Below are 23,990 nucleotides of genomic sequence, written 5' to 3' on the forward strand. Positions count from 1 at the left end.
AGTGGACAATGCATAGGTTACCGTACAATGTGGCGTCGGTTAATGCTGGATTACAACATGTACGTCAAAAGGGACGGCGTCATGGAAATAATGAGAGCGCTGGATCCAGTTGGTGTAGAGCTGCGAAAAGCACATCGTCTCCGCCGGCGAGTATACTTTGCCAAAGGACCCAATTTTGTATGGCATATAGACGGTTACGACAAATTAAAGCCATATGGATTTTGTATTCATGGTGCGGTGGATGGGTTTAGTAGGAAAATAATATGGTTAGAGGTTTCGGACTCAAATAATGACCCACGCTTAATTGCAAGATACTTTTTAGATGCATTGAATGAGCATAAAAAAGTCCCTCGAATACTACGTTCTGATGGTGGCACGGAAAACTGCATTGCTTTACTTTTGCAGCAATACTTCCGGCACGATGCTACTGATCCGTTTGCTGGGGCTCGAAGCGTTGTAGTTGGAAAAAGCACATCGAACCAGCGCATTGAGAGGTGGTGGGGTACATTACGACAAAATGGAATACATTGGTGGATTAACTTTTTCAAAGACTTACGCGATACAGGGACGTTTAATGAGCTGGACGCAATACAATGTGAGAACTTAAAATTTTGCTTTATGGATCTCATACAAACCGAGTTAGACCGGATTGCACAGCAATGGAACGTTCATGAGATAAGGGAACAAACCCTTCGGTTATTGGTGGAAAACCTGACACACTGTTCTTTATACCAGGTCTGTTTGAAACTCACGACTTCGGTAATGCAGCGAACTTGAATGACGTAAATGTTTGCAAAGACATGTATTCGCGTCCAAAAAGACACTGTGAGGAATTCAAAGAATTAGCACATCTTTTGAAGCCAGATCTACAGATGCCATTGGACGCTGAGTCAGCACTACGACTGTATACTGAGTTGAACAATTTAATTTCGAGAATTGATTAAACATAAATACCCATTGTACTAATGAATATTGCATGGGCGTACGTTATTGAAAAAACTACTTTAAGGGTACTGCATATCAGTTTCGAAAAATGGCGATTAAAAATCAGAAAATTGTTCTAAACAAGAAAAGGTCTTTGAAAGTTCTACCATTTGACTTGCTTATATAGTTGTTTTAAGGCATAAATAAAGCTGTAACGTGTCTCAGAAACTGCTTATGCGGCTTCTTATATGGTAGGTGCACTGTAGTTACATTAACCCTTTACTCCATATATGCATTATACTCCTGTCTACGCCTGCTTTCTGGTCAGGATACATCTTGTTTGCAAATATGGAATATCATAGAAATTAAATCTTCAGATTCGGCTATGACAATAATATTCATTAGTTTATGTGCTACTATAAAGATATATTCAATTATATACTCATGGTAGGTGGAGACTTGCTTGAATATTCATATAATAAAGAGTTCAATCATAGTTGCCTCCATAAAAACGCATGCAGATCACTGCGAGTGCGCCGGGAATCGCATTTGTTCAGTCTGTGAATGAATTGGGTCAGTCTTTACTCCTTGAATATTCAAGAAAGACTCCGCCCACCATGACTATATAATTTAATATATCTCTATAATGGTACGTACTTGTTATAGCCAATTGTGATGAATTATTTCTAGGATATTGCATATTTGCAAACAGGATATAACCTGATTAGGCAGCCTCTGTAGGAGCGGCGTGATCTGGGTATACCCTGTTTGCAAATGAATAGAAATAGTACATATGGAGTAAAGGGTTAAGGTTAAAACAACAGTATGTCTAAAGCGAAAGTCTCGTGGTCCTTATCCTATATCACGAAAGAGTTCAACTCCTTTCATGCTAACCGCGGCCACAATAATGTAAAATAAGTATGTAAACAGTTTGGATCGATATCAGACGCCGTGTAATTCGGATTCTGATCAGGATTCAAGCTGCTTGATACTCGGCCAACAGTTCTTTTAAATTGGAAGCGAACTGGACGACGTTGAAGTAGACGAGATTACCAGATGACAAATAAGGGTCAAAGCAATTGTATGTATAGCAAAAGTCTCGTTTGAATTTGATCTGCTGTTTATGTCGTGGGAACGAGATAAAAAAACACTTTCGTTTTCCCCCGAGTTAAAAAAGAAAATCGGGATCGTTTTCCCGAGGTTATTTTTAATTCGAGAAAAGAAAGTTCGTTTTCCAGAGTTATGTTTTTGGTATATCCCCCGCACAGTCCCCACCCACTCATTCTCCCATTCATTCCGTATGCAACTTGCATACGGAATGAACGGAATAATGAGTGGGTGGGGACTGTGCGGGGGATATTCCGGTATATTGCCGGTATATCGTCAACCCCCCCTCGGGATGTCATTAAGTCCATTTCGTTTTCCCGAGGTTAATCTTTTAAAATATATTGCACATGTCACCTCAGTGCCACCGTAAAATCTAGATCACTAGGTCATTTAAAAAATTTAAAAAATGCTTATGAACACTCTAGCGGTTGTAAATATGACCCGATCTTCAACACACAGCATTTAAATCACACTCTTAAACTTCCAATACTACATTTACTTGGTACTTTATACACAAGTGAGTTATGAGTTGTGAGTTATGAGTTGTGACTTGTGAGTTACAACTTAAGATTTTATTCTTAAATGAACTAGAAATATCACTAAATTTGATTAATACCCCCCACAGCATCCTTAAGTAGATAAGGGCAAGGTTTAACAATAAACATAACAAATATAGAAAGGACAATAACTCCGTAATTAAGCAAATTAGAGTTATGGTTCTCAAGTACTGCACTTCCTCTCATCAAGGTTTATCTTCAGACGAAATTTCATCAAACTAGCAGCTTAAGTATAAGAGTTATGCTCCGGACAAAATCAAAAGACCAAAAACAACAAAGGGGAATAACTCCTTTAAAAGAGCAAGCATAGTGATGGTTCTTGTGCACTGCACTACCCCCTCATCAAGGTCTATCTACATATGAAGTTTCATCAACATAGCTACAGTAGTATTAAAGTTATGCTCCGGACAAACTTTTGTAGACCGACCGCCAGACCGACCGACCGACCGAAAGGGTGACTCCTATATACCCCCCCCAAATTTCTATTTTGGGGGTATAAAAACTTTATTATGCCCCCTTCTGAAAAAAGTGGGGTATATTGCTTTGCACATGTCGGTCGGTCTGTCGGTCGGTCTGACCCCTATTTTTATTGGGTCAATAAGTCAAAGGTCAAGGTCATCAAGGTCATTTAATACTGTAATTCTGACCAAATGGTTTCCGATCAATAACTCGTCCATTCTTTCATCTCCAGTCATCATATTTGCTAGGGAGGTTCGTGGTAATGAGTAGAATACCCTTATTATATTTTGTAACAACTTTGTAAATAAACAAATTTGGTCAAGTTCAAACATTTCAAGAGAAAATTGGTTGTTTACAAAGTCGTTTTGTGCGATTCTAGGTTATATCAGTTTCTTTTACAAAATCTAACTCTCGTTGACTGTAGATAGTGTATCTGTCTTATATTATCTAGTGATTTTTTTATTGATACCACTGGGGTGAGGTAGATGTCCTGCAACTGCCGGAAGCTATTGTTTTAGCTTGTCCGGTAGTAATTAGTCGTAATTGGAGGCTAACATTATGCAGATACCTTCCATTCAACATTGTCAGGTTGCAGAAACACTGTTTTGGATATTTACTATCGATATCGTAGAACTAGGCTGACAAATTAGAATAGACAGTTTAGGCCAGGGAATATAATTTTCGAATTATGACATAGCCCTTAAACCTACAGTCCTCATATTTGGTAGGGAGGTTCGGGATGATGAGTAGATGACTCCTATTTCTTTTGAGGTCAGTACGTCAAAGGTCAATGTCATCAAGGTCATTCATTACTGTAATTCTGACCAAATGATTTCCGATCAATAACTCATCCATCCTTACAGTCCTAATATTTGCTAGGGAGGTACTTGATGATGAGTAGATGGCCTCTATTTCTTTTGAGGTCAGTAGGTCAAAGGTGAAGGTCATTCAGTACTGTGATTTGATGGCAAGGCTTTTCATGTTTTATAGGTATATATTGCTTGTGACATGATATATGCAAACATACCAACCTTTTTGACCTGTGACCTTGACATTTGACCTACTTTTTATAAGTTTAATCTTGGCCATCTTTGACATACATTAGAAAAGAAATATCTGCTTTTAGGGGGGCATTTGTGTTTCACAAACTCTTGTTTAACTAATGTAACTCAATTGTTTCAAATTGCTACAATGAATTGTTTCAAATTGCTACAATGAATTTCACAAATTAATGGCATTTTGTACAAATGAACCCTTTCCACAACAGGCTTTATTTTAGATCATTTCATCATTGTCTCTACTTTTACAATTTTTAAAGTTAAGTTAAAACTTAAGTAATGATTTGAATTCAAGCATAGGCTCCATATAGTCAAATGCTTCATTTTCGAAAATCTGATATTTCAGAGGCGTCCAGAGGCGCTGGTGTTGAGGAAAGGATCAAATATACAAAACAATATACATGTAAGCCAAAGAGTTTGAGTATTGCTAATGCAGACTTTGACAACATCTACAATAATGCCGATGACTTTGACTGCAGAACAACTTTTAAAAGCTCTCATGGAATAGTCTCAATAGTGTTCAAATGATTTCCAAAAGTAGGTATTTATACAGGTTGTCTCTAAGGTATGTATGGATATAACTCGTAATAACTTTTATGAACTTTTAATGGTCCTTTTTATTTATCTGCAACAAACTAATGAACAAGTCTACTGTTGTATTTTGTATACATGTATTTTAACGATTTCTATGTATACATGTATTTTAACGATTTTAACGGTAACATTTCAAACACTGTATACCTGAATCAAAGGGCTCCTATAAGAGCCAACTGGTCTTGTTTTACACTGTGTGCAAATGTAACAAGTGCACTTTAAATCAGATCTATAATGTTAAAAGATATAACTTTGTGTAAACGGATTGTGTGAAACCTCATTTTAACAAATACCTGCCGTCATGAGAAAATGGACCCTTTTGTCTTTCTACTGAATAACATAAAGGTCACTTGTCTCAAACGTTAATTATCTTTAACACAAAACACAAAGATCTATATAAATCCTTACCAGTATTATGCGATATATGAGGTGTGTTAGGGAAAATAACCTCCAATATAATAGCCAAATGAGGCTACATGTACATTACTAATTGCACAGGGCATTCTAAACAATCGTCAATCTGATAAAGAGGGCCATGATGGTCCTGAGCTGCTCATCACATTTCTTTAAAGTTCATGTTTTAGCGCAACTACAAAGTCTAATGCTGTCGGTCTGTCCTCAATCTGGTATGATAAGCCCTTCTGAATAACAGCCTTCAGCTGCACTGAAAGGGTATGCTCCCTGTCTAAATTACTTAACCCATGTGGCATATCCTTTCTTTGCATTGCCCGGATTATAACCTGGACAGAGTCGTCATTTTCATCATCCTCACTGGTCAAGTCCCATATGGTTTTGGCAGTAAAGAGCTCAACTAATGAACAACAGAGGCTCCAAACATCTGCTTGTGTTCTGCCTCTCCTAGCTCGCAGAAGAATCTCTGGAGCTTGATAAGCTGGAGTTCCTGGCTGTGTCTCTCTGCGATCTGCAACTGTTTTGGTCATGGTATTCATTACCTTCACCTTAGACAATCCCATGTCACAAAGTTTTGCCGTTTCCAAATTTCTCGTCAGCAAAATGTTTTCAGGCTTAATGTCTCTGTGAATAACTATTGGATTATGATTATGTAAATATGCTACACCCTGACATACTTGCAATGCCACTGCATGTTTTTGAGGCACAGTAAATTCGTACTCATTGTCAGCAAAAAGCACATCATCCAAATTTGGACCTGCAATGAACTCTGTGACAAGATAGAGACAGTCAGTATTGATCGAGTAACCCATCAGTAGAACAATGTTTGGATGCCTAAGATGACTGTTTGTGACAACTTCTTGCAACACTGACTGTTTCACAACTTTCATGCGTTTTATCTTAACTTTCTTCACTGCAATATCTGTTCCCAAATATTCACCTTTGTAAACCTCACCAAAACCACCCTCCCCTATTTTTTCCAATAATTTGAAGTCTCCAAACCTTACATTTAAGTTGTCAGTATTAGCATCCAACTGTGTAAACCCTTTTTTAACTGGTGGTTGCTCTGCAACTAAATTATCAGAAGAACCCATACTCTTTCTTGAGTTTTTTCCAGTAAGCTTAGCTTTAATATCATTTTCATTTTCATCCTTGTCCAGTCTGGTTTCCACAGAATCCACAAATCCTGTTGAAATATCTAAGAATTCAGTTGTAACATCACCCAAAAAACTTGTTTCTGTAACTGTTGAAATAGCATTTGAACATGTACACTCATTTTCGATCAAAATACTTGTTTCGGTAACTGTTGGTGCTTTGTTTACTGCTGCACCATATTTTTCACAGAAATAACCTGTTGAAACGGTGTTTGCATCTGAACCATCTTTTTCAAAGATTACACTTGTTGCAGGAATTGTCTGAACAGTCTTTGAACATTTGCCATCTTTTTCACAGATTACATCTACTTTAGGAATTGTCGAAATAGTATTTGTTCCTGTACCATTGTTTGCACACATTGCACTTGTTTCAGGAATTGTTTCAGGAATTGTTGGAATAGCAGTTGCCCCTGTGCCATCTTTTTCATGGATTACACTTGTTTCAGGAAATGTAAGAACAGCGTTTGCACCTGTGGCATCTCTTTCATGGATTACACTTGTTTCAAGAAATGTTGAAACAGCGTTTGCACCTATGCCGTCTTTTTCACAGAATACACTTGTTTCACAAGCTGCTGATACAGCATTTGCACATGTGCCATCTTTGTCACAGATAAAAGTTGTTGTTGTTAAACTGTGTGTACCTTTACCATCATTTTCACCCAAATCACTTGTTTCAATAAACGTTTGTTTAACCATGTCTAGGCTAGAATCTGTAGCTGCTGTATTAGAAACGCAATCTTTCAAATCAGCAGTTATGCCAAAGTGTGTGGTGTTCAGATTTTCAGTAACCTCGCTGTCGATTCGCATATCCATGTCATATCTATCTGTAGTTGCGGGCAAAGCTATTTCAACACTCTCTTCAAAGGTGTACAACGTTTCGCCTTTTACATTATAGACACCAGTGTCATTTGTATGTATCAACATGAGATTAATCCCTGCTGCATATATGCTTTGATCCTTATACCATGTGTAATTAACGTTTTCAGAACAGTTTGTTACTACGCCTAAAACAACTTTGCCTTCATTCATTCCACATATCTCATTAGGTCCATGAAATATATATGCACTGTCTTGTCCAGCGACGTCTTGTGGAAAACTGAGGCCAGACGAAGTTCGCTCCATGTAAACCTTATCATTTACAGCCAGATACGTTACATTATAACCATCTTCAAGAGGGTCGTAATCGTCTATGTCATCAGGAATACCTGATAATTCCCTGCATTGTTTTGTGCTATGACATGTGATAATTGAGGTGTCTCCTGAATATTCTGATGTTTCATTCTTAGTATACTGTACATGCAGTCCTTGTATTGTCTTCCTGTTGGCAAGATAACTCGTTTCACTTGTTTCTTCCAGTGGCTTTATTTTATCATAGGTAATGCTTTTCGTCGAAAGATAAACATGGAATTGAGACGAGTACCTTCCTGTTGACTTCAAAAATTCTTGAAATGTACACGGTTGTTCATCTATATTGCAGAAGCGTTCAATTTTCTCACCGCTGTAATTAGTTAAATTCACTTCCATATCATTTAAATTTCCAAAAGAATTTCTTCCATTCGGAAAAAATAAACGTTTGCCGACTTCAATTATTGATTCCACTGACTGAGGCTCCGTTATATTATATTCCATCTTCCGAATGCCCCCATCTCGTCTTGATGTAATTTGTCTAAAGTCACCTTGACAGTAATGGCGCCATCCGATATGTAGCTTGTACATAGTATGACGGCCGTTAGGTTTCTGTTTTCTCTTTTCCTGTCCTGCAGCATCCTAAATGAAATAAGTAGAACATGTAGTCCTAAATGAAAAAGTAGTAGTAGTAGTAGTAGTAGTAGTAGTAGTAGTAGTAGTAGTAGAAGTAGTAGAAGCAGTAGCAGTTGTAGTATGAGTAGTAGTAGTAGTTGTTGTTGTGTTGTTGTAGTAGTAGTAGTAGTAGTAGTAGTACTAGAAGTAATAGCGCTAGTAGGGCTAGTAACGGTAGACGGTGGAAGTAGTAGTAGTAGTAGTAATGGAAGTAGTAGTAGTAGTAGTAGTAGTAGTAGCAACAACAGCAGCAGTAGCAACAGTAGTAGTAGTACATGTAGTAGTAGTTAGCAGCAGCAATAGTAGTAGTAGTAGTAGTAGTATAATTGTAGTAGTAGTAGTAGTAGTAGTAGTAGTAGTAGTAGTAGTGGTGGTATTAGTAGTACTAGAAGTGAAGTTGTAGTAGTACTAGTAGTAGAAGTAGTAGTAGTAGTAGCAGAAGCAGTATTATTAGAAGTAGTAGAAGTAGTTGTAGTAGTAGTAGTATCAGCTGTAGTAGTAGTAGTAGTAGTAGTAGAAGTAGTAGTAGGAGTAAAGGTTATAGTAGTAGTAGAAGTAGAAGCCGCCGCAGTAGTAGTAGTAGTAGAAGCAGTAGTAGTATAATTGTAGTAGTAGTAGTAGTAGTAGTAGTGGTATTAGTAGTACTAGAAGTAATAAAAGAAGTATTAGAAGTAGAAGCCGCAGCAGTAGTAGTAGAAGTAGTTGAAGCAGTAGTAGTAAAAGTAGTATAAGCAGTAGTAGTATTGGTAGTAGTAGTTCTAGTAGTAGTAGAAGTAGTAGATGTAGTAGCAGTAGCAGAGCGATAGCAGCATCAATAACAGTAGTAGTAGTATTAGCAGTTGTAGTGAAAAATCCTAAGAAATGGCATATTATATATGTGTTATAATAACTTCTATTATAGATCAATTGTATGCAAAGTTCTACAAAACAGAAATTAACAAGATTGCAGTCTGAAGGACAACTATATTCCCCACCGCCATGTATAAAGTTATATGAAATTCCATCCAGTAGTTTTCAAGTTATGCTCCGGACAAGAAAAGTAACAAAGGAAAATAACTCAGTAATTAAGCAAATAAGTTATGGTTCTTGTACACTTCACTTCCTCTCATGAGCTCTACCATTGTATGAAGTTATATCAAATTCCATCCAGTGGTTTTCAAGTTATGAAATATGTTATATATATTTGCACCGCTTACAATCTTCTGTTTAGATAAGGAGATAGTGCATGTTTCTACCTGACTTTGCCAACGAACGACATTCATTAAAAGTTGCAGTGTTAACAATTGCTCCGCTTTTTCATCAAAAAATGGAGCTAATAAAGTGGTTTCCAATAAAGAATACCTTGTTATTGTAAGTCGTTCCCCTGCCAGTACCAAGACAAATCTATTTTTAGACATATTTACCATTTTTTCCTTTTCTTTTGGCTCACTGACTTTTTTAGTAGCAGGCACCAGAGCTTTCTTCTTCAGCTTTTTACTACGAGTACGAATATTTTCAATTACTGCTTTAATCCGCTCTCGTCTTTCCTGCAAAGTATGAAGTGTATTAGCTGTACATCTGACATTCAACAAGAATCTGAATTCTGAAAGAAACGACCAGTTACATGTATATATAAATTATTATTTTATTACACAACACGCTCCTTTCGGTTTCTTCGGAAATATAAAAAAAGAGTAACTATTCGAACTATTAAAGGCATATGCTACAGACCAGCCACGGTTTTCCTAAAACAACATAGGTAAACGTTGTGCACCGCATCATAATGCTTTAACCTGACGAGGAAGGTAATAACGAGAACGGTTAGTCCGAGGTTTATTTGTCGTAAAGCTTAAAAAAGAAAGAAATGCACATTTACCAGAAAGCCCGATAACCTATTAAATATATACTATAAGGGCGCATAATCCCCAATGCCCGAAGCTCAATATGCTGTAATAATCCAATTAAAATGGTGTTTAAGCATATCAAATGACTAAATAAGTCAAGTACATAGAGGTATTTATCTATTGATAGTATCAATAGTTTCATAGATCTATAAACAGGACTTAAGGAACCAAATTATACTCAGTTCACATGAAAAAGCATAGTACACTAGTACACCACTGTAATCCACCTAAATAAAAGGGAACTAACAACATCTAGGACGAAACAGCAAAATATGAATCGCGAACGAAAGGTCGAGGATACAAATATTGCATTCTGGTTACGAAACTGACGAGGACGAAACTATTTCCTTACAAGTAGCAGACTTATAACAAGTACTGAAAATTTAAGTGTAGACTCTTGAAGAAGCATATAAATTTACATCATATTCATATATAAGGGACTACAAAACATAGAAATTCTCACATCTATGGCCTTTTGAAAGCGAACAATCGGAAATTTACCTTCACAAAGAGCGAAAGACCTCGGACAAAAGATTAAACCGCCCCAATACTATTTCGAAACAATGCTAAACTGTTTGCCCTTTAGCTTTATTTCATTCCTCATCAACTTGATTAAGTGTGCATTGTCACACCCTATAGAGGTCCCATCGAAACGAGTTACACGGGATCTCGATGAACTTCAACGAATAGTGCTGTCTTTAAAAGGGAGCTCTATTCGTTAAAAACATTTGAAAGCCCACATACAGCTTATTTGATAGTTGTCACATATGGCTGGGACGTACATAATTTAGCAAGGACGTGTTTATACAGCATTAAGTGTGAAATAATGGCCGGAACCGTTGACAGTGTTCGTGTTATTATCATATATTTTTTGGATCAAAGGGCTTAGGGGACCAAACGCGGCCTTAGGAACCCAGTCCAAAAACAATTGAGTGCGCTATAATTAAATCTATCTAGTTCCTTATGTAGAGCTTTCTTTACAGGCGCTTCAGGTGAACATTTTTACCAGTTATTGAGCAGAACCCTATTTCAAAATCAGCTCACGATGACCTTTGACTCAGTGACCCATTTTCAATTAGGACCAAGTGTCATTGAAATCAATACATTATTTCCAGTGAATATACGACGATTTCAAAGGTAGGTCAATGTGACCTTGACCATTGACCTAGCAACGCTATTCTAGCAACTAATATGGTACTGTATGATGGTGGTCACGCTTCATTGAATTATACTCAGTAGTTTCTTGCGACTTGCGGGTTGCGATACCAATAATTTGTTAAAGAAAGGACTGAAGGACGGACGGACGGACGGATGAACCACGGATGAAATGCGATAGTTTAAATTACAAATTTGAAACTGCAAACGGCAACAAACAATGCTGATATAAGTGGGTTTAAAACCCGATCCAATATTTAGGCTTTTCATTTATAGATATGTCAGATTGAGCTTACACATGTAGCAAAGATTCCCTGTTCCTGAAATGAATATGTTACAGAAAGGCCTACATTGTGCACTTTGTGACAGAAGAAAAACACGGGGAGCTCTATTCGAGGGAAGCTCTATATGGAGTGACAGTGCATACAAGTCAAAGTATTCAGTGAACTTTGAATTCTGCCCAAATAGCGTTGTGGAAAAGGATCCCAAGTGTTCCTTTCTAGTACATTAGAAATAAAAACCAAACACCATTTGTGCCGGTGTTTTGCATGAACGGTGCCATGCAAACAAAGTGTTTTCGACTCTTCTTTCCGAATTAATTGCAAATTAATAACACACTGTTCGCGGACGTGTGTATATATGTTTTGTTTTCAATTATTTCGCAAATAATACAAGAAAAAACTAAGACAAATGAACTTACTTCTTCTGAATATTCCTTGTCCGCCATCATGAGATGAGGCATGCATCTCAAACGTAATAAGTCAAAAGTCATAAGTCATAAGTCGAAAGTCAAAAGTAAAAAGTCAAAGTACCCGTAAGTCGAAACTCAAAAGTGGCCCTCCAAGGCTTCCATACAAGTGAGTTATGAGTTGTGAGTTATGAGTTGTGACTTGTGAGTTACAACTTAAGATTTTATTCTTAAATGAACTAGAAATATCACTAAATTTGATTAATACCCCCCACAGCATCCTTAAGTAGATAAGGGCAAGGTTTAACAATAAACATAACAAATATAGAAAGGACAATAACTCCGTAATTAAGCAAATTAGAGTTATGGTTCTCAAGTACTGCACTTCCTCTCATCAAGGTTTATCTTCAGACGAAATTTCATCAAACTAGCAGCTTAAGTATAAGAGTTATGCTCCGGACAAAATCAAAAGACCAAAAACAACAAAGGGGAATAACTCCTTTAAAAGAGCAAGCATAGTGATGGTTCTTGTGCACTGCACTACCCCCTCATCAAGGTCTATCTACATATGAAGTTTCATCAACATAGCTACAGTAGTATTAAAGTTATGCTCCGGACAAACTTTTGTAGACCGACCGCCAGACCGACCGACCGACCGAAAGGGTGACTCCTATATACCCCCCCCCCCCCAAATTTCTATTTTGGGGGTATAAAAACTTTATTATGCCCCCTTCTGAAAAAAGTGGGGTATATTGCTTTGCACATGTCGGTCGGTCTGTCGGTCGGTCTGACCCCTATTTTTATTGGGTCAATAAGTCAAAGGTCAAGGTCATCAAGGTCATTTAATACTGTAATTCTGACCAAATGGTTTCCGATCAATAACTCGTCCATTCTTTCATCTCCAGTCATCATATTTGCTAGGGAGGTTCGTGGTAATGAGTAGAATACCCTTATTATATTTTGTAACAACTTTGTAAATAAACAAATTTGGTCAAGTTCAAACATTTCAAGAGAAAATTGGTTGTTTACAAAGTCGTTTTGTGCGATTCTAGGTTATATCAGTTTCTTTTACAAAATCTAACTCTCGTTGACTGTAGATAGTGTATCTGTCTTATATTATCTAGTGATTTTTTTATTGATACCACTGGGGTGAGGTAGATGTCCTGCAACTGCCGGAAGCTATTGTTTTAGCTTGTCCGGTAGTAATTAGTCGTAATTGGAGGCTAACATTATGCAGATACCTTCCATTCAACATTGTCAGGTTGCAGAAACACTGTTTTGGATATTTACTATCGATATCGTAGAACTAGGCTGACAAATTAGAATAGACAGTTTAGGCCAGGGAATATAATTTTCGAATTATGACATAGCCCTTAAACCTACAGTCCTCATATTTGGTAGGGAGGTTCGGGATGATGAGTAGATGACTCCTATTTCTTTTGAGGTCAGTACGTCAAAGGTCAATGTCATCAAGGTCATTCATTACTGTAATTCTGACCAAATGATTTCCGATCAATAACTCATCCATCCTTACAGTCCTAATATTTGCTAGGGAGGTACTTGATGATGAGTAGATGGCCTCTATTTCTTTTGAGGTCAGTAGGTCAAAGGTGAAGGTCATTCAGTACTGTGATTTGATGGCAAGGCTTTTCATGTTTTATAGGTATATATTGCTTGTGACATGATATATGCAAACATACCAACCTTTTTGACCTGTGACCTTGACATTTGACCTACTTTTTATAAGTTTAATCTTGGCCATCTTTGACATACATTAGAAAAGAAATATCTGCTTTTAGGGGGGCATTTGTGTTTCACAAACTCTTGTTTAACTAATGTAACTCAATTGTTTCAAATTGCTACAATGAATTGTTTCAAATTGCTACAATGAATTTCACAAATTAATGGCATTTTGTACAAATGAACCCTTTCCACAACAGGCTTTATTTTAGATCATTTCATCATTGTCTCTACTTTTACAATTTTTAAAGTTAAGTTAAAACTTAAGTAATGATTTGAATTCAAGCATAGGCTCCATATAGTCAAATGCTTCATTTTCGAAAATCTGATATTTCAGAGGCGTCCAGAGGCGCTGGTGTTGAGGAAAGGATCAAATATACAAAACAATATACATGTAAGCCAAAGAGTTTGAGTATTGCTAATGCAGACTTTGACAACATCTACAATAATGCCGATGACTTTGACTGCAGAACAACTTTTAAAAGCTCTCATGGAATAGTCTCAATAGTGTTCAAATGATTTCCAAAAGTAGGTATTTATACAGGTTGTCTCTAAGGTATGTATGGATATAACTCGTAATAACTTTTATGAACTTTTAATGGTCCTTTTTATTTATCTGCAACAAACTAATGAACAAGTCTACTGTTGTATTTTGTATACATGTATTTTAACGATTTCTATGTATACATGTATTTTAACGATTTTAACGGTAACATTTCAAACACTGTATACCTGAATCAAAGGGCTCCTATAAGAGCCAACTGGTCTTGTTTTACACTGTGTGCAAATGTAACAAGTGCACTTTAAATCAGATCTATAATGTTAAAAGATATAACTTTGTGTAAACGGATTGTGTGAAACCTCATTTTAACAAATACCTGCCGTCATGAGAAAATGGACCCTTTTGTCTTTCTACTGAATAACATAAAGGTCACTTGTCTCAAACGTTAATTATCTTTAACACAAAACACAAAGATCTATATAAATCCTTACCAGTATTATGCGATATATGAGGTGTGTTAGGGAAAATAACCTCCAATATAATAGCCAAATGAGGCTACATGTACATTACTAATTGCACAGGGCATTCTAAACAATCGTCAATCTGATAAAGAGGGCCATGATGGTCCTGAGCTGCTCATCACATTTCTTTAAAGTTCATGTTTTAGCGCAACTACAAAGTCTAATGCTGTCGGTCTGTCCTCAATCTGGTATGATAAGCCCTTCTGAATAACAGCCTTCAGCTGCACTGAAAGGGTATGCTCCCTGTCTAAATTACTTAACCCATGTGGCATATCCTTTCTTTGCATTGCCCGGATTATAACCTGGACAGAGTCGTCATTTTCATCATCCTCACTGGTCAAGTCCCATATGGTTTTGGCAGTAAAGAGCTCAACTAATGAACAACAGAGGCTCCAAACATCTGCTTGTGTTCTGCCTCTCCTAGCTCGCAGAAGAATCTCTGGAGCTTGATAAGCTGGAGTTCCTGGCTGTGTCTCTCTGCGATCTGCAACTGTTTTGGTCATGGTATTCATTACCTTCACCTTAGACAATCCCATGTCACAAAGTTTTGCCGTTTCCAAATTTCTCGTCAGCAAAATGTTTTCAGGCTTAATGTCTCTGTGAATAACTATTGGATTATGATTATGTAAATATGCTACACCCTGACATACTTGCAATGCCACTGCATGTTTTTGAGGCACAGTAAATTCGTACTCATTGTCAGCAAAAAGCACATCATCCAAATTTGGACCTGCAATGAACTCTGTGACAAGATAGAGACAGTCAGTATTGATCGAGTAACCCATCAGTAGAACAATGTTTGGATGCCTAAGATGACTGTTTGTGACAACTTCTTGCAACACTGACTGTTTCACAACTTTCATGCGTTTTATCTTAACTTTCTTCACTGCAATATCTGTTCCCAAATATTCACCTTTGTAAACCTCACCAAAACCACCCTCCCCTATTTTTTCCAATAATTTGAAGTCTCCAAACCTTACATTTAAGTTGTCAGTATTAGCATCCAACTGTGTAAACCCTTTTTTAACTGGTGGTTGCTCTGCAACTAAATTATCAGAAGAACCCATACTCTTTCTTGAGTTTTTTCCAGTAAGCTTAGCTTTAATATCATTTTCATTTTCATCCTTGTCCAGTCTGGTTTCCACAGAATCCACAAATCCTGTTGAAATATCTAAGAATTCAGTTGTAACATCACCCAAAAAACTTGTTTCTGTAACTGTTGAAATAGCATTTGAACATGTACACTCATTTTCGATCAAAATACTTGTTTCGGTAACTGTTGGTGCTTTGTTTACTGCTGCACCATATTTTTCACAGAAATAACCTGTTGAAACGGTGTTTGCATCTGAACCATCTTTTTCAAAGATTACACTTGTTGCAGGAATTGTCTGAACAGTCTTTGAACATTTGCCATCTTTTTCACAGATTACATCTACTTTAGGAATTGTCGAAATAGTATTTGTTCCTGTACCATTGTTTGCACACATTGCACTTGTTTCAGGAATTGTTTCAGGAATTGTTGGAATAGCAGTTGCCCCTGTGCCATCTTTTTCATGGATTACACTTGTTTCAGGAAATGTAAGAACAGCGTTTGCACCTGTGGCATCTCTTTCATGGATTACACTTGTTTCAAGAAATGTTGAAACAGCGTTTGCACCTATGCCGTCTTTTTCACAGAATACACTTGTTTCACAAGCTGCTGATACAGCATTTGCACATGTGCCATCTTTGTCACAGATAAAAGTTGTTGTTGTTAAACTGTGTGTACCTTTACCATCATTTTCACCCAAATCACTTGTTTCAATAAACGTTTGTTTAACCATGTCTAGGCTAGAATCTGTAGCTGCTGTATTAGAAACGCAATCTTTCAAATCAGCAGTTATGCCAAAGTGTGTGGTGTTCAGATTTTCAGTAACCTCGCTGTCGATTCGCATATCCATGTCATATCTATCTGTAGTTGCGGGCAAAGCTATTTCAACACTCTCTTCAAAGGTGTACAACGTTTCGCCTTTTACATTATAGACACCAGTGTCATTTGTATGTATCAACATGAGATTAATCCCTGCTGCATATATGCTTTGATCCTTATACCATGTGTAATTAACGTTTTCAGAACAGTTTGTTACTACGCCTAAAACAACTTTGCCTTCATTCATTCCACATATCTCATTAGGTCCATGAAATATATATGCACTGTCTTGTCCAGCGACGTCTTGTGGAAAACTGAGGCCAGACGAAGTTCGCTCCATGTAAACCTTATCATTTACAGCCAGATACGTTACATTATAACCATCTTCAAGAGGGTCGTAATCGTCTATGTCATCAGGAATACCTGATAATTCCCTGCATTGTTTTGTGCTATGACATGTGATAATTGAGGTGTCTCCTGAATATTCTGATGTTTCATTCTTAGTATACTGTACATGCAGTCCTTGTATTGTCTTCCTGTTGGCAAGATAACTCGTTTCACTTGTTTCTTCCAGTGGCTTTATTTTATCATAGGTAATGCTTTTCGTCGAAAGATAAACATGGAATTGAGACGAGTACCTTCCTGTTGACTTCAAAAATTCTTGAAATGTACACGGTTGTTCATCTATATTGCAGAAGCGTTCAATTTTCTCACCGCTGTAATTAGTTAAATTCACTTCCATATCATTTAAATTTCCAAAAGAATTTCTTCCATTCGGAAAAAATAAACGTTTGCCGACTTCAATTATTGATTCCACTGACTGAGGCTCCGTTATATTATATTCCATCTTCCGAATGCCCCCATCTCGTCTTGATGTAATTTGTCTAAAGTCACCTTGACAGTAATGGCGCCATCCGATATGTAGCTTGTACATAGTATGACGGCCGTTAGGTTTCTGTTTTCTCTTTTCCTGTCCTGCAGCATCCTAAATGAAATAAGTAGAACATGTAGTCCTAAATGAAAAAGTAGTAGTAGTAGTAGTAGTAGTAGTAGTAGTAGTAGTAGTAGTAGTAGAAGTAGTAGAAGCAGTAGCAGTTGTAGTATGAGTAGTAGTAGTAGTTGTTGTTGTGTTGTTGTAGTAGTAGTAGTAGTAGTAGTAGTACTAGAAGTAATAGCGCTAGTAGGGCTAGTAACGGTAGACGGTGGAAGTAGTAGTAGTAGTAGTAATGGAAGTAGTAGTAGTAGTAGTAGTAGTAGTAGCAACAACAGCAGCAGTAGCAACAGTAGTAGTAGTACATGTAGTAGTAGTTAGCAGCAGCAATAGTAGTAGTAGTAGTAGTAGTATAATTGTAGTAGTAGTAGTAGTAGTAGTAGTAGTAGTAGTAGTAGTGGTGGTATTAGTAGTACTAGAAGTGAAGTTGTAGTAGTACTAGTAGTAGAAGTAGTAGTAGTAGTAGCAGAAGCAGTATTATTAGAAGTAGTAGAAGTAGTTGTAGTAGTAGTAGTATCAGCTGTAGTAGTAGTAGTAGTAGTAGTAGAAGTAGTAGTAGGAGTAAAGGTTATAGTAGTAGTAGAAGTAGAAGCCGCCGCAGTAGTAGTAGTAGTAGAAGCAGTAGTAGTACAAATAGTAGTAGTTGTAGTATTAGCGGTAGTAGTAGTACTAGTAGTAATAAAAGAAGTATTAGAAGTAGAAGCCGCAGCAGTAGTAGTAGAAGTAGTTGAAGCAGTAGTAGTAAAAGTAGTATAAGCAGTAGTAGTATTGGTAGTAGTAGTTCTAGTAGTAGTAGAAGTAGTAGATGTAGTAGCAGTAGCAGAGCGATAGCAGCATCAATAACAGTAGTAGTAGTATTAGCAGTTGTAGTGAAAAATCCTAAGAAATGGCATATTATATATGTGTTATAATAACTTCTATTATAGATCAATTGTATGCAAAGTTCTACAAAACAGAAATTAACAAGATTGCAGTCTGAAGGACAACTATATTCCCCACCGCCATGTATAAAGTTATATGAAATTCCATCCAGTAGTTTTCAAGTTATGCTCCGGACAAGAAAAGTAACAAAGGAAAATAACTCAGTAATTAAGCAAATAAGTTATGGTTCTTGTACACTTCACTTCCTCTCATGAGCTCTACCATTGTATGAAGTTATATCAAATTCCATCCAGTGGTTTTCAAGTTATGAAATATGTTATATATATTTGCACCGCTTACAATCTTCTGTTTAGATAAGGAGATAGTGCATGTTTCTACCTGACTTTGCCAACGAACGACATTCATTAAAAGTTGCAGTGTTAACAATTGCTCCGCTTTTTCATCAAAAAATGGAGCTAATAAAGTGGTTTCCAATAAAGAATACCTTGTTATTGTAAGTCGTTCCCCTGCCAGTACCAAGACAAATCTATTTTTAGACATATTTACCATTTTTTCCTTTTCTTTTGGCTCACTGACTTTTTTAGTAGCAGGCACCAGAGCTTTCTTCTTCAGCTTTTTACTACGAGTACGAATATTTTCAATTACTGCTTTAATCCGCTCTCGTCTTTCCTGCAAAGTATGAAGTGTATTAGCTGTACATCTGACATTCAACAAGAATCTGAATTCTGAAAGAAACGACCAGTTACATGTATATATAAATTATTATTTTATTACACAACACGCTCCTTTCGGTTTCTTCGGAAATATAAAAAAAAGAGTAACTATTCGAACTATTAAAGGCATATGCTACAGACCAGCCACGGTTTTCCTAAAACAACATAGGTAAACGTTGTGCACCGCATCATAATGCTTTAACCTGACGAGGAAGGTAATAACGAGAACGGTTAGTCCGAGGTTTATTTGTCGTAAAGCTTAAAAAGAAAGAAATGCACATTTACCAGAAAGCCCGATAACCTATTAAATATATACTATAAGGGCGCATAATCCCCAATGCCCGAAGCTCAATATGCTGTAATAATCCAATTAAAATGGTGTTTAAGCATATCAAATGACTAAATAAGTCAAGTACATAGAGGTATTTATCTATTGATAGTATCAATAGTTTCATAGATCTATAAACAGGACTTAAGGAACCAAATTATACTCAGTTCACATGAAAAAGCATAGTACACTAGTACACCACTGTAATCCACCTAAATAAAAGGGAACTAACAACATCTAGGACGAAACAGCAAAATATGAATCGCGAACGAAAGGTCGAGGATACAAATATTGCATTCTGGTTACGAAACTGACGAGGACGAAACTATTTCCTTACAAGTAGCAGACTTATAACAAGTACTGAAAATTTAAGTGTAGACTCTTGAAGAAGCATATAAATTTACATCATATTCATATATAAGGGACTACAAAACATAGAAATTCTCACATCTATGGCCTTTTGAAAGCGAACAATCGGAAATTTACCTTCACAAAGAGCGAAAGACCTCGGACAAAAGATTAAACCGCCCCAATACTATTTCGAAACAATGCTAAACTGTTTGCCCTTTAGCTTTATTTCATTCCTCATCAACTTGATTAAGTGTGCATTGTCACACCCTATAGAGGTCCCATCGAAACGAGTTACACGGGATCTCGATGAACTTCAACGAATAGTGCTGTCTTTAAAAGGGAGCTCTATTCGTTAAAAACATTTGAAAGCCCACATACAGCTTATTTGATAGTTGTCACATATGGCTGGGACGTACATAATTTAGCAAGGACGTGTTTATACAGCATTAAGTGTGAAATAATGGCCGGAACCGTTGACAGTGTTCGTGTTATTATCATATATTTTTTGGATCAAAGGGCTTAGGGGACCAAACGCGGCCTTAGGAACCCAGTCCAAAAACAATTGAGTGCGCTATAATTAAATCTATCTAGTTCCTTATGTAGAGCTTTCTTTACAGGCGCTTCAGGTGAACATTTTTACCAGTTATTGAGCAGAACCCTATTTCAAAATCAGCTCACGATGACCTTTGACTCAGTGACCCATTTTCAATTAGGACCAAGTGTCATTGAAATCAATACATTATTTCCAGTGAATATACGACGATTTCAAAGGTAGGTCAATGTGACCTTGACCATTGACCTAGCAACGCTATTCTAGCAACTAATATGGTACTGTATGATGGTGGTCACGCTTCATTGAATTATACTCAGTAGTTTCTTGCGACTTGCGGGTTGCGATACCAATAATTTGTTAAAGAAAGGACTGAAGGACGGACGGACGGACGGATGAACCACGGATGAAATGCGATAGTTTAAATTACAAATTTGAAACTGCAAACGGCAACAAACAATGCTGATATAAGTGGGTTTAAAACCCGATCCAATATTTAGGCTTTTCATTTATAGATATGTCAGATTGAGCTTACACATGTAGCAAAGATTCCCTGTTCCTGAAATGAATATGTTACAGAAAGGCCTACATTGTGCACTTTGTGACAGAAGAAAAACACGGGGAGCTCTATTCGAGGGAAGCTCTATATGGAGTGACAGTGCATACAAGTCAAAGTATTCAGTGAACTTTGAATTCTGCCCAAATAGCGTTGTGGAAAAGGATCCCAAGTGTTCCTTTCTAGTACATTAGAAATAAAAACCAAACACCATTTGTGCCGGTGTTTTGCATGAACGGTGCCATGCAAACAAAGTGTTTTCGACTCTTCTTTCCGAATTAATTGCAAATTAATAACACACTGTTCGCGGACGTGTGTATATATGTTTTGTTTTCAATTATTTCGCAAATAATACAAGAAAAAACTAAGACAAATGAACTTACTTCTTCTGAATATTCCTTGTCCGCCATCATGAGATGAGGCATGCATCTCAAACGTAATAAGTCAAAAGTCATAAGTCATAAGTCGAAAGTCAAAAGTAAAAAGTCAAAGTACCCGTAAGTCGAAACTTCCATATAGATGCGTTATAAATCAAACTTTGACGCTTAAAGAGTGTAATAGCGATATTAGGCGATACTCAACGCACACACAGTTCATTTCAAAATACATCTAGACAAAAAATGCACATGAGTATACTTAATTCAATAACAAATTGTTTCTTAACAAGACATGTACAATACATTTATATAGCAACTGAACAAATTGAATATATATACACACCAAATCATGCGACCAAACGTTATAGCATCATTATAGTTGCATTTTAGCGTGTTGACAATATTACCCATAATAAAATACATTTCTCTCTTTTCAGTCATTTGCTTTACACAAATTAATGGCAAGGATTCTGTTTACAGTATCAAGATTTCTGTTTACAAAATAATTTTGCGATTTAAATATTGCATACAATAGGTATATTCGGTGCGGTATAATAAGATGTTTTAAATATTGCATACAATAGGTATATTCGGTGCGATATATTGAGATGTTTTAAGTATTGTTTTCAAAGATCTGTACACAATTGACATTCAAGAATGAAATGAAATTCATCTTCTAATAAATAAACACAAGTATACACGAAATACGTAAACCCACCCTATTCATGTATTTCAATGAACACATAATGGGCCGATTGTTCGGAACTTTGTTAAAGTTAACAACGTTGTTAACGTCATCGTTGTTAACCATCAAATCGCTACTTTTCTGGAAGTTTTATTGATACACCTATGATCTCAGTGTTCTTAAAGGCCTAGTTTAAGGAATGTTTGGGCCATTTAGGGTCCATTTCTATCATAAAACACCCCAAACTGCACAGCAGGATACTCAGATCAGAGATCTGATAAGACAATTAGGTAATTAGATTAAGATCAATTAACAGAGGTGTTGTACAAATACACGGTTTTTTAGGGGGGGGGGCCTCACTTATAGAAGGCTTAAACTAGGCCTTAAACAATGTTTGAGAAGACTGTTTCAGCTAAGCTTGTTTTATTTTAATATAAATACACATCATGAAAAACTTTGCATTTAAAAGTTAACAACGATGTCGTCGTTAATCACGCTGCTAAATATAATTTATTCAGTTATCAGTGCTTTGCAGAGATGAAGGCACCAAGCCCCAAGCACATGTTTCTTGTTTGTGTGAATTTTTGTTTTCGTGTTCTATGTCTTTGGCGTTTACCCAGTGCCATTTTACCGGGTTTATGTTTAAACTTTTTGCTACTGAGCTTGTGTCTGCAGTTTTTCACATAAGTATTAGTTCTAAACAATCGGCCAAATATTGTTAATACAATATAATTAACGGATGAAATATAAACTGAAATGTTGTTTTTTTTTAAGATTTTGGAAAACGTGATTGGACTGATTACTTTATAAAATTGTATTGTGTATATTATATTTTCTTTATATTTATCGGTTACTGATTTAAATACATGAAACATCTGAGATAATAATGAAAGGAACTCATACGCGTTTAAAAGGGTCAGACATCAAAAACAACAATTTCGTGTAAAATGTGAACAAAATATTTGATCGATACAATCATTTTCGTTCATTTTATGTGTCAATGATGACAAGTTTGGGCATGGATTTAATAAGAGTATTTAGTCCGCACGGTTAGCTCAATCGATAGAGCGTTGGACTGTGAATCGGACTACTCGGGTTCAATTCCCGGCCGGACCTGGTCATTCCTGTTGTTTTCGTTATGCAATCCTTTCTACTTTTCGCACTGTTGCACTGCCCCTGGCATGTACAGAAGTTGCCAGTTCCTTGCAGAGATGAAGGCATCTAGCGCTGGTTAACCGCCAGATAAAGTCTGCCCAGGATAAGTGTGCGGTGGTTGAACTGTCACTATTGGTATCCTTCAATGTGCTCACGCCGAGACCCGGAGTATAAAATACTAACACCACCACTAAAAAAAAGAGACTTACCGATCCCGTGTGCAGCTTTCTACCTTCGGCATTCAATTGGTAATAGAAGTATAATTTAAAAAGCCATGTCAAGGAGTTTTTTGCATAAAATAACAGTCACTGTAAAATACATATCAAACCAATAAAGATATAGCATTCAAAAGACCGTATTTTAGTAAGTCATCAAGTTCATTCCTTAATAATGAATCTGTAAAATAGATCTAAAACAAATATAGGCACACTATTCTAAATACCGTATTTTTGTAAGTCGCCAAATCCATTCCTTTTGGTATTTTAGCCTCTCCGATGTTAAGATTACCCGCACAATTCCCATCTGTTCTTGATAACAGAAAACTCAAGCAACAAAGCACAGAGCACCAGCAGTTCAAATCCATTATAATATTGTTTTACAGAAAAGGTGCTTGAGTGTTAACCTTTTATGAAGTCCTCTTCTAGTTATGTCCATAAGATAATGCTAGTTAAATGTATGAAAATTACCCACGGTACAGGTACCTGAGAACTAACGCTTCTGAATCATTTTGATATTGTATTCAAGTGACACTCGTATTTGAAATCAATACATACCCAGGTATATCAAATATAAGTTTTGGGTGATAAAAGGTAAACTACTAAAAATGCATTTATGGAAAATAATTACTGTGTATTTAATGGCTGAAAACGCACAAATATTAAATGAATGGTGAGTTCTAAAAGATTTACAGTGATCAACTATCGTCTAATAAGGTAGAAAT

The 23,990-nt window shown here is 36.6% G+C and overlaps 2 protein-coding genes across 4 annotated transcripts in view; both read right to left on the reverse strand.

Annotated features, from left to right (window-relative positions):
* LOC128241791 (uncharacterized) overlaps positions 1 to 23,767 on the reverse strand; it is a 41,235-nt gene extending 17,468 nt beyond the window's left edge. The window contains exons 1-3 of one of the 3 annotated variants that reach the window (XM_052958874.1): positions 23,493 to 23,767; positions 18,882 to 19,004; positions 14,073 to 17,447 (exon numbers count right to left, since the gene is read on the reverse strand). In XM_052958874.1, coding sequence (XP_052814834.1) covers positions 14,682 to 17,447; positions 18,882 to 19,004; positions 23,493 to 23,633 — 3,030 coding nt within the window. In that variant the 5' untranslated portion in view covers positions 23,634 to 23,767 and the 3' untranslated portion in view covers positions 14,073 to 14,681. Of the gene's footprint in view, positions 1 to 14,072; positions 17,448 to 18,881; positions 19,005 to 21,216; positions 21,317 to 23,492 lie in introns of those variants that run through there. The other 2 variants (XM_052958875.1, XM_052958876.1) reach the window with 2 other exon arrangements.
* On the reverse strand, positions 4,657 to 11,902 carry LOC128241793 (uncharacterized). Its single transcript, XM_052958877.1, has 3 exons — positions 11,803 to 11,902; positions 9,468 to 9,590; positions 4,657 to 8,031 (listed from the first exon to the last, which is right to left on the reverse strand). The coding sequence occupies exons 1-3, from the start codon at positions 11,872 to 11,874 to the stop codon at positions 5,266 to 5,268; spliced, it is 2,961 nt and encodes a 986-aa protein (XP_052814837.1). The 5' UTR covers positions 11,875 to 11,902; the 3' UTR covers positions 4,657 to 5,265.
* Positions 23,768 to 23,990: the final 223 nt, after the last annotated feature.

The sequence above is a fragment of the Mya arenaria genome, chromosome 7, assembly GCF_026914265.1.
Source record: "Mya arenaria isolate MELC-2E11 chromosome 7, ASM2691426v1".
NCBI classification, from domain to species: domain Eukaryota; kingdom Metazoa; phylum Mollusca; class Bivalvia; order Myida; family Myidae; genus Mya; species Mya arenaria.